Genomic DNA, 13165 nt, shown 5'->3' with positions numbered 1-13165 from the left:
ATGTTAGGTTGTGGGATACTAAAAAAGCGTGATTTATTAAGAACACATTGCAATTTGGCACTCTTGAAAGACAGTATCATACCACATGTGAGAAGCATCAAGAGAGGACCAGTTATGAAAGGGCAAGAAACACCGTTCACCACCTTCAGAATGGAACCATATTGAACAGTACTCCCTGCTAAGATTTCTGTACAGCATGAGTGTCTTGTACAAATAGAGCGTTTGTTGCTTGCAGTGCCAAAAGTGCCATAGTGGCAAGTTTTGGTAGAATTTTTTTTAAGGAAATTCTTTTACATGACCTATAATATTCCTACAATATCACCATACAAGATTTAGCTACACTTGAACTGCTAAATATTTCTCTGGGCAGCATTGAAGGAATACAATTATGATTTCCTGGTGTATAAAAATTCATAATTCAAATATATATAAATATATATATGTAAAAATATTAAATAATTTCTTTTTAATAAGAATTTGTAAGAATAGGAGTTAATATTCATTCTCAGAGAAATTTATAAACAGTAAAATTTCCAGAATTTTTGACAATCAACCTGTCGTTAATGATACGTTACCGTTTAGAGATTTCATCGCTCTTTCTCCGTCTTTACGGTTCATAAAAGCAACAAATCCGCAATTCCTTCCTCTGGCTCTTTCTTCTTCGGAACGAGGCCACATAATTTTAACACTGGCCAGTGGTCCATACTTTCCAAATATTTCACAGAGTTGTTGCTCTGTCATCTAAAATATAAAAATGTTTTCATTAATTTCAGATAAGATAAGGTATTGTAAACTTCTTTAATACTTAAACATGGCTTCATCAGCTTTTACATTCATTTTGTGTTTGTTTTTCTAAAGATTGGAGTCGAAGCATACGTCCAAAATTTATAAAATGCTATTTTAATATAGTTACGAACAACATTAACTTTCATTCCTCCTTTACTTTGTTAGCATCAATATGTTCAAAAATATGAGATAATATGAGTACAGAAGTTCTAAGAAGTCAATGGAAACTGATATACAGCCACTTCACTTAGTTTCTTCTGTTATTAAAAAAATTTATGTAAAAGTTTATGTACAAATTTAAAAATTAAATTTATGTCTGTACGTAAACTTTCACTTTGAAGGCAATGTGTTTCAAAATACAGTATTAACCATTCAACTTTTAATCTGTTTAATTTTGATCCGAAGATAACCGATTAATACAGTCAAAAATTTTTGTTCTTTAAATAGTTACTAGATATTAAAGATCCCTTGTTTTGGTTTTTATGTTACTGTTAAAGTTATGAAAGAATAATCGCTTTTTCATTAAATTTTTTTTAGCAATAAAAAGTTCTGAATTCAGTCATAGACCTCTTTCCGATCCGAGAACACAGAGGTCTGAATTATGTACTTATTATGTTTTACTAGTCCCATAGTGGGTTCATAACATTGTGTGTTCTATGTCTTTCATTAACTTTTAAAAAATTTTTAATTAAGAGATTAAAATTACAATATATTTTGTCCATGTAAAAATGATTATTTATATGCCGCAATTTCACAAGTACACTATTGAAACGTTCCATAATTTTTATTTAAAATTTATTTTGAATAAGAATAAATAGTGTCAAATTACAGTAAAATGAAACAAATACTAGACTAATTTGACTAGAGAATTAAAGCTTAAATGACAGATTTTAAAGTCTATTGTTACGTTCGTACTTTAATAATTTGTTACACAGAATTCGTAAAAAGCAAAATAACACAATAGTTATTTACTTAAAATTTTGCATTTTATCATTTTTATCAATTTTCTATTATGATATATACGTGGTACGATCCAAAAGTTCGGGGACTGCAGTAATCTATGACAACAAAAGCATGTATTTGAAGTTACAGTGTATGAAATGGATTCTACCAAACCACCTCTACGTGTTCGGGTTAATTTCACCCAGGTCATGTGATTAAATCGCGAGCGCTGCTGTTTTTTTCCAGAGACCTTTGTTCTGCGACGTAATAAAAGTGGAGTTTCAAGAACAACTTCCAACATTTCGACTTCGCCATGGTAGAATCACCGTACACCTTTCTTAGCAATTTTAAAGTCTCCATAGGCATTTTACCTAAACGCTGACAAAATTTAATGTTGGAAGTTGTTCTTGAAACTCCACTTTTATTATGTCGCAGAACAAAGGTAACTATCTCCAGAAAAAAACAGCAGCGCTCGCGATTTAATCACATGACATAGGTAAAATTAACCTGAACACGTAGAGGTGGTTTGGTAGAATCCATTTCATACACTGTAACTTCAAATACATGCTTTTGTTGTCATAGATTACTGCAGTCCCCGAACTTTTGGATCGTACCACATACAATTACTGTACTAAAGTAAAGACTTAATTGTATCCTAACATAAAATTGATTATTTTTTTAATTGAGAAAAAAAATATATCAACTGAAACAAGAAGCAGTTTTGTATACAGTCGGGTCCGCATAAGTTGACACCCGGATAACTCGACACCATCAGTTAAGTAGTCAGTTTCTGTGGTCCTGGCCGACTTATATAGGCATTAATGTTAAAAAACTCCGGTTTACTCGACATCGTTTAACTCGTCACCACTGGATAAGTCAACATACTTTTGCTGTCCCAAACTCCAATAAGAAAGTCGTGATCGTTGAAAAAGAAAGTCGAGACAGTTAAGTGCTCAAAACAAACACTAAATGAATTTTTCAGTTTTTCATCTGCAGAGTAATTGTAAATGGAGGACACAATGTATTGTAAAGCCTATACTACTGTATAATGCACTACTGTATTTTATTAATTGTAGTTTTGTGGTTTTTTTCCAACTTCACTTTAGTCGTCACATCGGATAACCCGACACATTTCCACTTCCCCTTGGGGTGTCAACTTATGCGGAGTCGACTGTATATTGCATAAAGAAATAATTTATATCTTATAGTATAATTATAATAGTAAAAGACTGGCTCAAATATAAAATATAATGCCAACAATATATTTTGACATGACTTTAATCTTATCTATTGTCAAAAGACCCATACAAAATGGCTAAGGAGACTTGGGTTAAATTTAGTGTTTTTGAATAAAAGTTACACCAAAACTAGATGAGATTACAATAAAAATACTCAAGAAAAACCTGTAACCAAGTTAATAGGAATTAAATTTATTAGAATAACAAACATTTTCAACTATATTTAACAGCTGTGAAAATAGATAAGTACTGTCAGTTTCAATAGGAATGCATGATGATTCACTTTAAAAAATGTTTAAAAAGTAGCATGGCTCACTTGGTAGCTATGACATAACATTCTGAATTAAGATAATCAAAATATATTTTAAATTATTATTTAGAGGCAGAAGTCAAAGTCAAATTTTCTAAAATTCAGGACTGAATTAAACTTGAAATATTTGAGTTTTTTACTAATTATTATTGTTGAAATTATAATTTTTGTTTTGTAGTCAGAAAGTCCAGTAATGGCATTTTAGTTAAATAAAGCTTTTGATATATTTTATGAACTTTGGTGAAAGGGTTATTTTTTTAACATTTTGGATCCTGCAAAGCTGTTATTAAGCTGAGAACATGTCACAGTCATTTTTCTCCCTCCACAGAGATGAGTATGCTTACATATCTAAAGTGAGATGTTTATAAATTCATCACCCAATATGGGAAATGTGCTGTTTAGTAGCCACATACTGCTTTTGCTTCATTCCTTCCCATAGACTTTACTGATATGGAAGATTATGCTTCCGCCAGCAATACTCTATGGTTCATTGGAAGTCATACCTCAACAAAATGGTGACTAATGAGAGAGTTATTATTATTACATACTCCTATTTGTATCTCAAAATCTGATAAATTTCTGTTTAATTTCTCCTCTCTGTATATAATGTCATCATTTCAGAAAAGTAATTAGGCAATTGACTATTCTTTTTACTGATATTAACAATTACAATAATTTTTGAATTAAATTTAATAATTTATTCAATCTAACTGCCTGCCTTTTTAAAAGAAATTATTTTATATTAATTATTTATTAATAGTTATCCTAAACCAAACAACCATTGTAATTAATCTGGTTATTCTTTTGCTATAATTAATAATTAGAAATTAAGTAATTTGGCAATAGAAGTAGACGTTAAGTGTCATCTCTTGTCGAAATTAATAATTATATCAATTTAAACGAGTAAAATGGCAAAGCCGTATTTGGGACAAGACTGTCTCGGAGACTAACTACAAAGCGAGATCATACTTTGATGCTCAAGGCAGGTCTGTGACGTTCTCATTCTCCAATGTTCTTTGGTATCGCTGATACCAACGATCTTTCAAACTTCGTCGGCCATGGCAGCCATGACCACAAGGTCGTTTACGATGCATTTTCGGTGAAATTAACCTATCCAATTTCAAAGTTTCTGTCCATTGCATGTCACCCTGGGTTGAATTTTTGTCGGTGCCTAACAAAAATTTCCCGTTTTTGAAAAAAATAATCCTAGTTATCGTATTGTCCAAAATTATTATTTTTATTTTGCACAAAACTATATATTATATATATATTATTATCAAATATATATATATATATATTAATAAATGTAAAAAGAAAACAAATTATATTTCAGAAGTTAGTTTTAATATAAAATTATAACGACTAGTGCCAGCTACTTTGAAAAACGTTCCAATTCTGAAACGAGATATCTCGGGTCAACTGGGCAAGGTCAGCATGTGGCAACCAGAAATATGTCAGGAATAACAAGGGACAGGTAAATGGGTTTTTTTCAAAGATTTGTTTGTCAAAATTTGATTTCGTAACGTTCGCATTTCCAACTTTCCAACAAGAAACACATGCACAAATCTCTCACTACTGCCTGTTTGTAGTGTGTGTCACCATTTTGAATTTTATTTTGACTCACTTCTCAGTCCCGAGTACCAGCAAGTCTGGTTTTTATTGTGTGTGCATGATTTGGGCACTTAATACTCTGTGCCAAATTGCAACTCCTAACATGTACTTCTTCATACCTTTAAGCTGGTTACCCAGCTGGTAGTACTTGTCAATAATTTCAGTAAGTGTCAAAAATTTAGAACAGACTAGAAGAAAAGAATCGGCCCAAAGCAGGAGTCGAACCAGTAACTTCTATTTACCATGTGGTGCACTGCCCAGTTAGGCCACCCGGATTTTCGAGTGACTCTTCACTTACAAATACATTTACATCTTTGATTAATTATGGCAATTGTTTGGTTTAATATTAATACATTGGGCTTTGGAACGCTTATTTATTAAGCTTATATATGCTTATCTAGTACATACAGTAAATCTAGATTAATATTTATAAGTCATGTGTAATCAACCGTGTCAGCTTCGGTATGGTCAAATATTTTTCTGCAGGACAGTAAAAGTTTATCGTGGACCAGAGGTTTAAAAACACCGTTCTAAACTATATAGCAGTAAGTATCATGCTTTTATTGGCTGCTGTGGATGTGCAGGGAGAGATACAATGGTGTAGGCCAGTGGTTCCCAACCGGTGTTCTGCGGAACACTGGTGTTCCGTAAGCATCTCCCAAGTGTTCCGCAGATTTAGTCGCAAATCGGAAAGTGTACAATCGTATTCGAGCCGCCGAATATCAAAAAATTAAAATCATAAAATTTTCATAAACTTAAATATATATGTACTGACTTATACTTATGGAGTGTACTACTGTTTCGAATAAGATAAAGGCAATGATAAAAACTGAATGAAATATGTAAAAAACATCAGGCACAAGTTTCCCATTAAAGTTATTTAGGTATATTTTTTCCTGTCTTAGAATTGGCGTTAATAATATGAGTAGAGATTTTGAATTATAACTGCTCAATTCTAATAAAATAACTGATGACAAGCTTATGTATTTCATATTAACTTAGGTAAGTGTTCCGCTAAAGAAAATTGCTCACAAAAGTGTTCCGCATCCTAGAAAAGGTTGGGAACCACTGGTGTAGGCTGTGCAAAGGTCTTATTTCTTAATAAAGAGTCCAGTCCTTTAATAACATGCAAGATTACAAGAGGTGTTCTGTAATGAAGCAATAAAGAACACTTTCAACATATATTGTGGGAGATGCTGATTTATTAACAACAGAATATAGCTGTGAACCTGTTTGTGGATCTTTGCAAAGGCAAATATCAGACAACCTCCAAGTTTTATTTCTGTTTCAACAACGTTCTGTGGGGTATAATGCTGATGCAGTTTATATACACCCATATGTTATGATAGTTATTCATTCTAAATTATAAAAACACTCAAAAAACCAAAACTCCAGCAGTTTATAACACTAAACTTTACTGTCTAAAGAGGAATGAACATTTTCAGATGTTCTAAAACAACTATCTTCACATTTTTACAAAAAATTTGAATGTGATATGGGCAATCAGACAGCATCTTAAAGAATTTAAACTTGGCATTTGATAGCACATTTCACATTTGAATTTTTGTAATAACGTGAAGATGGTTTTAAAACACCGAAAACATTCATTTTTATTCAGACAGTAAAGTTTAGTGTTATAAACTGCTAGATTTTTGTTTCTCTGAGTGTATTTAAGAAACCATTCAGTTAAATGAGGTAGTAATTATTCTGAATTATATAAATAGTCACAGAATCGAAATTATCATCCCAAATAACAAAAAATTAATTTCTAAAATAATTTTTTACAACATTTCTTAAAGTAGGATAAATATGAAAATAGTAATTACTCCGTGTTATGCCTAATTCAAATAATACTCGATTAACCATCTAAAAATCAATAAATCATCTAAATGTAATTACTAAGCTCACCTTTGGATTTAAGTTGCCTAAATATAAATTAGTTGTATTAGGATCTCCGGTATCGTAGGAGCCATAACTAGGATATCTATAATCGTCGGCTAAAAAGATAAAGTATTATAATTTTAATACAAAAAAAAACTTTAATTGTTCAAATGATTACGGAATTAGTACTATAAATATTAAGAAAAAATCTATTTATATTTGTGTAGTGAATGATATAGTTCACACAATTCAATATCTTTATAAAATTTTATTTCTTCTTCTTCTTAATAAGCAAATTAAAAAATAAACTCAGATTACTTATTCTAAGATTGGTTTTTATTGTATAAACAAAATTTTTCTTCAGTTTCAATTGCTTTCTTTGGATTCTCAACTCCAAAACTAAATTGCTTAGTTTTAGAATTTATAAACTTAAAACTACTAAGTTTGTAAAAGTTTCAGAAATTTGGCTTTTCAAAATTTATTCCTGAGAAAATTCCACTTAAAGTAATTTGATTTAAAGCTACAATAGCAAATTCATATTTTCTAAGTAAATTAAATATTTAAATGTATTTAAAGTATTTATTAATTAATGTTTTTGGAATTTTTTGTTTTTCAGCATTATACACACCTCAAAAGTGAAATTGCAACACCATAAAGGAGTGCATGTAGCCACATGCAAATTGCAGAACCCAATAAAAGTGACACAGATATGCAAACAAGTACATTTGCATATGCATAGGGTCACATAGTACCCAGTTTTGGGCTCTAAAGACCAGCAACCAGCTTGGGTCATAAATGCTATCAGTGACAATTTATGGCAGCTGAACTTTTAAAACATAGAAAATGCCTCAGAGATAACTGGTGGTATTCAGCTCGCTGTCATCAATTGGGAAACGAAACCATATCATGGAGCTGCACAACCTCAGTTTGTCAATGCATGTTGGAAATGATGTGAGCATCATTCAGTGATGTGTAACACAATGGATACAGAAACATCTGCAAACATGGCAGCAAAGAGGGAGTGGATCGTATTGGCACATGACAGAGGACACAGACTGGCAGATTTGCCGGACAGTCTATCAAGACCCGTATGCCATGGCATGTGACATCCATGGCTGTCTGTCACTATTAACAGGTGCATCTGTATCCACCCAAATTGTTTGCAACAAGTTGCATGAAGTTGGGCTGCATGCACAGCAATCAGCAACCAGGGTGCCATTAACTGCTTGATGCATGGTTGCACACCTGGCATGGTGTCATCATTCATTGCAACTGGACCGTTGAATCGGGTATTGTTTAAGGACAAATTCCGCTTCTGTCTATGTAGCAGTGATGGCTTTAGACGGGTGTGGCAGTATCCTGAGGAATGCTACAAGCCAGCCTTTTTTGCCAAGCATTACACCAGCCCACACCAGGCATCGTGTTTGATCAGTGGACAGCCCTGGTGCATATTTCCGGTACTGTGACAGCAGATACATCACACAAATTGTGAGGCCTATGATTTGGCCACTGGTGCAGGCCGCACTTGACACTGCATTCCAGCAAGATAATGCCCGACTACACGTCGCATGGTTAACTCACACCAGCCTGAACAGAATTCACATCCGTCTCTGAACGGTAGCCTTGCCGGATCACTCTCCCATCAAACACCCGTGGGACCTCATTCAACATGAGGCACACATGGGACCACTGCCACATACTATAGACAACATGCACACCGGAGAGGACACAGCTTGGCAAGGTACTGTACATCCCATTAATCGCTTCATTAATAGTATGCCTCTCCATATAGTGGCCTGTTTAGCTGCCTACGAAGGCCTTATTCATAACTAAATAAACAGGTGTTGCTTGCATATCTTTGTTTGTTCGTTTAATAATTTGCATATCTCTATCATCTCTACCAGTCCTGTGGAGGAATGTGCACATTGCTAAGTGCATTCCTTTGTGGAGCTGTGATTTAACTTTTGAAGAGTGTAGTAACCTAATAAAGAATCCGGCTGTTTGAATATTTCTGGATAATCTGTTGATCTACAGAAGCATTTAAAAATTTTTTAAAAATTATCATATGACATTTAAATGTTAAAAGACTGCCAGATACTAATTTCTATGAATACCATTCCCAGATACCCTTTATAAACACAAATAAATGCATTCTTGATGATAATTAATGTTCATAATTACTGAAACATTAAGAATTTTTGTATTTTTAATTATTAATCCGTGTACAGCATTTTGTATTTATTAGGATGATCAAAAAGTTTGTTTTTAAACAAAATTATTACTCAAATTTTATAAATTAAATAGTGACTTTATTAAATTATATATGCACTTTTGTTTTCTATCCCTTTAGCTCATTTGTTGGACAGATCCATTATCTCAGGTGCCATGAATTCTGGAGACATTTATTCAAAAAATTTCTCTAAATGGTTTTTTTACATCATCTAACTTCTTCCTCTGTAAACTATTCTGGAATGATTGAATATCTGATAATTGAAGACAAAAAACAGAGAATATAGGAGTGGCACAAAACATCCCATCCAAATTCCAATAATTTTTCTTAAGTGGTCAAAGACAGATGCTGAAAAGTGACACTTTTTCTTCATACTAATGCTGGCCATTTTTCTCTGATGGATGCCTGCAGATTATCAAGTTGGGAACAATACTGCTCTATATTAAATGTCTGATTTTGAGGTAGAAATTCATAGTTGATAATTCCCTGCCAATCCCATCCTACTCTCAGTATAACCTTTCTTCATGCTTTTTTTGCTGAACATTATCATAAAAAATCCATTTTTCATCTTGTAGTAACAAGTGAGAACTGGGTTAATATTAATATCAAAAACAATAAAAACAGATGTTTTTGACAAACTTGAGTTGTCATCTTTAGGTTAAAAAGTAATTCAGAAGATAGAATACGAAGTTAAAAGAACTAAACTTGGTCTGATATTATTGGTTGCTTCCAACACGTGATCGATGATGTCAAACTAGGTTTACAAGATGATGAAATAACACAAGATGATTGCAAAAACAACATCAAGGTAGCCTACAACCAAGCTTGCATTATATTCCAGCTCTGATTGGTCCAACTTAAAACACCTAGAAAAGTTGGAAAGTTTCAAGGCATCATTTAAAAACACAGTGATTAATTATAAAGAGGCAGAAACTTTCTCCCATGCTTGAAGATTGTTATTTGATCATCCTGTAAACCTAATTTAACATCACCTATCACTTGTCATAGGCAACCAATGATATCACACTAGGTTTGGATCTTTTTTACATGCCACATTCTATCTTCAAAATTACTTTTCACCAGTGAAACAGGCAAATACAGTCTTTCAGATTTCTCTCCCTCGACTGACGTGATACCTAAACATCATAGTATGATATGTACCCTAAGTTACGTAAATGGACAACATCCAATCCCTGATGGTATAATGAAAGTTCTCTTGAGTTAATGAGGCAATTGCATCGTCGTCAATAAATGAACAAACTTTTTGATCAACACAATATTTATTTTATTTTGATCTGTGTAATGTATGCATAAATGTTAACATTTTCTTAAATGATCGTTCACATATCAGAATACTGAAATACATTGAAACCTAACTGAGAATATGCTAACATTCTATACATTTGGAAATGGAAACCGGTTTAACATTCAATGCACGAATTCTTTGAGATAAAAGCATATAAATTCACAGATTTTTCTGATTAGAAATTATCATAATATAACTACTACTTAAAATTATAAAATATATAAATTTGATATTAATCACTTTGTTTTTTAATGATCAATCATATATGTAACAAAACTATTTACATCAAAAAATTATTAAAATTATATTTTCAAATATAAAATAAAACTCTTACAACTAAATGTAGGGAGTATTAAAAAAACTCAGCTGCCAAAGGGTTAAAAATGTCTCCATGCAAATCTTTTTATATTTTCTATAATTTCATTATATAAATCACAATAGTCTTTTCGTTATTATAGAAATGTTTTATATGAAGTGATTTAAAATTAATTCTTTTCATTCTGTGAGCACTAAGAAGCCCTTTTATTCCTTGCTCATCATACATTTGGCCAGGTCCAAATTGGGGGATAACCAGATGGAAAAGAATAAAACCACCAAATGCATCCAGAATAGACTACCAATAGAAAATTCCCAAGGTTTCTGACGCGGATTGGAATCCGGATCTCTCGAGTGATAAGGCAATGCCTTTATGGCATCGGTCGTCCAATCATATTATATAAGATTATAGATTAAAAAGTTCAAAGAAAATTTCTCTATACTGTAAATATAGTTCATTCGTTGTGTAGAGTATTGCAAAAACTTTAAAATATCTGACAAGAATGATCATTACGTTAAAAAATATATCACATTATTTCCAAATAGAGTGCAACATTAATTCAAAAATAATTTTAAATATAAAGTACTCTCACACTTTCAAAGCGCTCTTGTACTGAAAAAGTCCAGACACGACAACGTGCTTTGATCGTGGTTTTATTGCCCCAGAAAATATCGGTATGTTTGTGAATAAAATATATGTGTATAGAACATACTAAATGGATACATTCTTGTTTCTACAGTAATTAAGTATAACATATTGTATGAAAAATAATAAAATACAAAACATATAAATATATTTCATAAATCTTAATCTCTATTTTAAATATCTGAATAAAGAGCAAAATTAATTAGAAAGGTGGAATAACAGCGAAAAATTCATTAAAGATTAGTATAAGATTTATAAACAAATTAAAACAGAAAGTTAAATTATAGCAATTGCACAAGTCTGGGAGCATTCAAAAAGTTCCCAGAAAGTGATCATTATTCGTAAACAGAATGCTATATTTATAATTAATTTATGCAAACATAAAATTGTCAAAACTTGTTTGATCGGGTATTTGCGTCTAGCCCCATAGCAGTTTTTTTTATTCCCAAATTTAAAAAAAGACATTTTAAAGGCATTTGCTGGAAGTTGATAGATTGAGTGAAACTTCTTGTAGTGCAGTGGTTAGAATCAATGAGCGCCAATTTCTTCCGAAAGAGCTTAGAAGAATGACGACACCATACAAAACTTTGTTTTGAGTTAAATGGAATGAACGTCAAAAAATGCAGCACTATATTCAATTTGCCATCTTTTTCATTTTCATTTTCCAGGAACTTTATGAACGACTCTCATATTATAATATATAGTGCACATAAAATTATCATCACAAACCATTTCAAGATGACTTATTTAAAATTAAAATAGGAAAAAAAACTACCTTTTGAACTATATTACTAAGACACAGTAGAATCCACTTGTAATTGGGCTGCAATTTGAAAAAATTATACACCTATAAATTCTCACTATCAGCAGTCCATCTTTCCTTAATCTCCAGAACGGAGTTAGCTAGATGAAATCCGACCTTGGGGCAGGAAGCCCCGATTAACTGTAAACGAACGTCCAATATAAACTGGAAGTCATGTTATTTCAATTCAAAAATTTTTCCTGAAAGGTGTTAGATAGATGACCGGCACGGCTCTATTGTTAAAGGAAAAGTATGACGTACGGGGGAGAGCCACTACTAATCTGAAGTAGAAAGCATATATTTTAAATTAAATAAATTAAAAGTATGATTAGAAATTGCAGCCCAGCATTTAACTGCTCATTTATTTTAATTAATAATATAATGTCACAATGCATTCTTTTGCTAAGGTTGTTTTTATTAAAAGGTTTAATGCTGCATTAAATTTTTGCCATTTAATATATCACTTAATAAGTCCAAGTTAATATTTTTCCTCTCTTTTTCTTATTAAAATAATATTTGCATAAATACAAAACTAACTTCACTTAAAACATTTATTAACTGCTCCTTTGCATAAATAAATCTTCCTACCTAGGTTAAATCAATATACATCAATAGTTACACAGGGCATCTATATTTACAAGATTAAACAGCCTTAAATCTTGAAAACTAGCACATAAAAAGTAGTTCCAGTTAAAGTCTTCGGCACTAATGTGTTGCAAAGAATGAGCGAACATCAGTCGAGCGAAATGTTGTGTCAAGTAAATACTGGTGTTCTAAATTGTGAAAATCCACACAAAACATGGGAACCGAGGGAGAACGTCGGTCGTGCAATCGCTACCGTTGACATCGCTGCATTACACTGGGCATTCTAAACACGACTTGATCCGAGCAGCCATATATAGATGTAACAGGTGACCACTTTTAACATCTTCAATGTCGATACTAGAAGTCGGCTTCGCATTTATTACTGCATTATTACATGTTTTTGCTAAACTAAAGCCTGGGTCTACTTTTTCATGCATCACCCCGTATATACCAATTGTAAAAGCAGAAACTGTAAACTAAGGAATTGTAAAAATGGGAGTCTACTGTACTGAA

General features: G+C 32.1%; 1 protein-coding gene across 2 annotated transcripts in view; it reads right to left on the bottom strand.

Moving 5' to 3' along the window:
• Window positions 1-13165, bottom strand: part of LOC136976828 (U2 snRNP-associated SURP motif-containing protein) — a 171880-nt gene that overhangs the window by 119329 nt on the left and 39386 nt on the right. For both annotated transcript variants that reach the window (XM_067272219.1, XM_067272226.1), the window contains 2 exons: window positions 6796-6884; window positions 576-741 (listed from right to left, as the gene is read on the bottom strand). In XM_067272219.1, the coding sequence (XP_067128320.1) occupies window positions 576-741; window positions 6796-6884 (255 nt within the window). The remainder of the gene's footprint in view (window positions 1-575; window positions 742-6795; window positions 6885-13165) is intronic.

Source organism: Centruroides vittatus, unplaced genomic scaffold (assembly GCF_030686945.1).
Source record: "Centruroides vittatus isolate TY-2023 unplaced genomic scaffold, ASM3068694v2 contig_1112, whole genome shotgun sequence".
In the NCBI taxonomy this organism is placed as follows: Eukaryota; Metazoa; Arthropoda; class Arachnida; order Scorpiones; family Buthidae; genus Centruroides; species Centruroides vittatus.
Note: the sequence above shows the minus strand (reverse complement) of the source record. Positions and strands in the feature narration are given on the sequence as shown.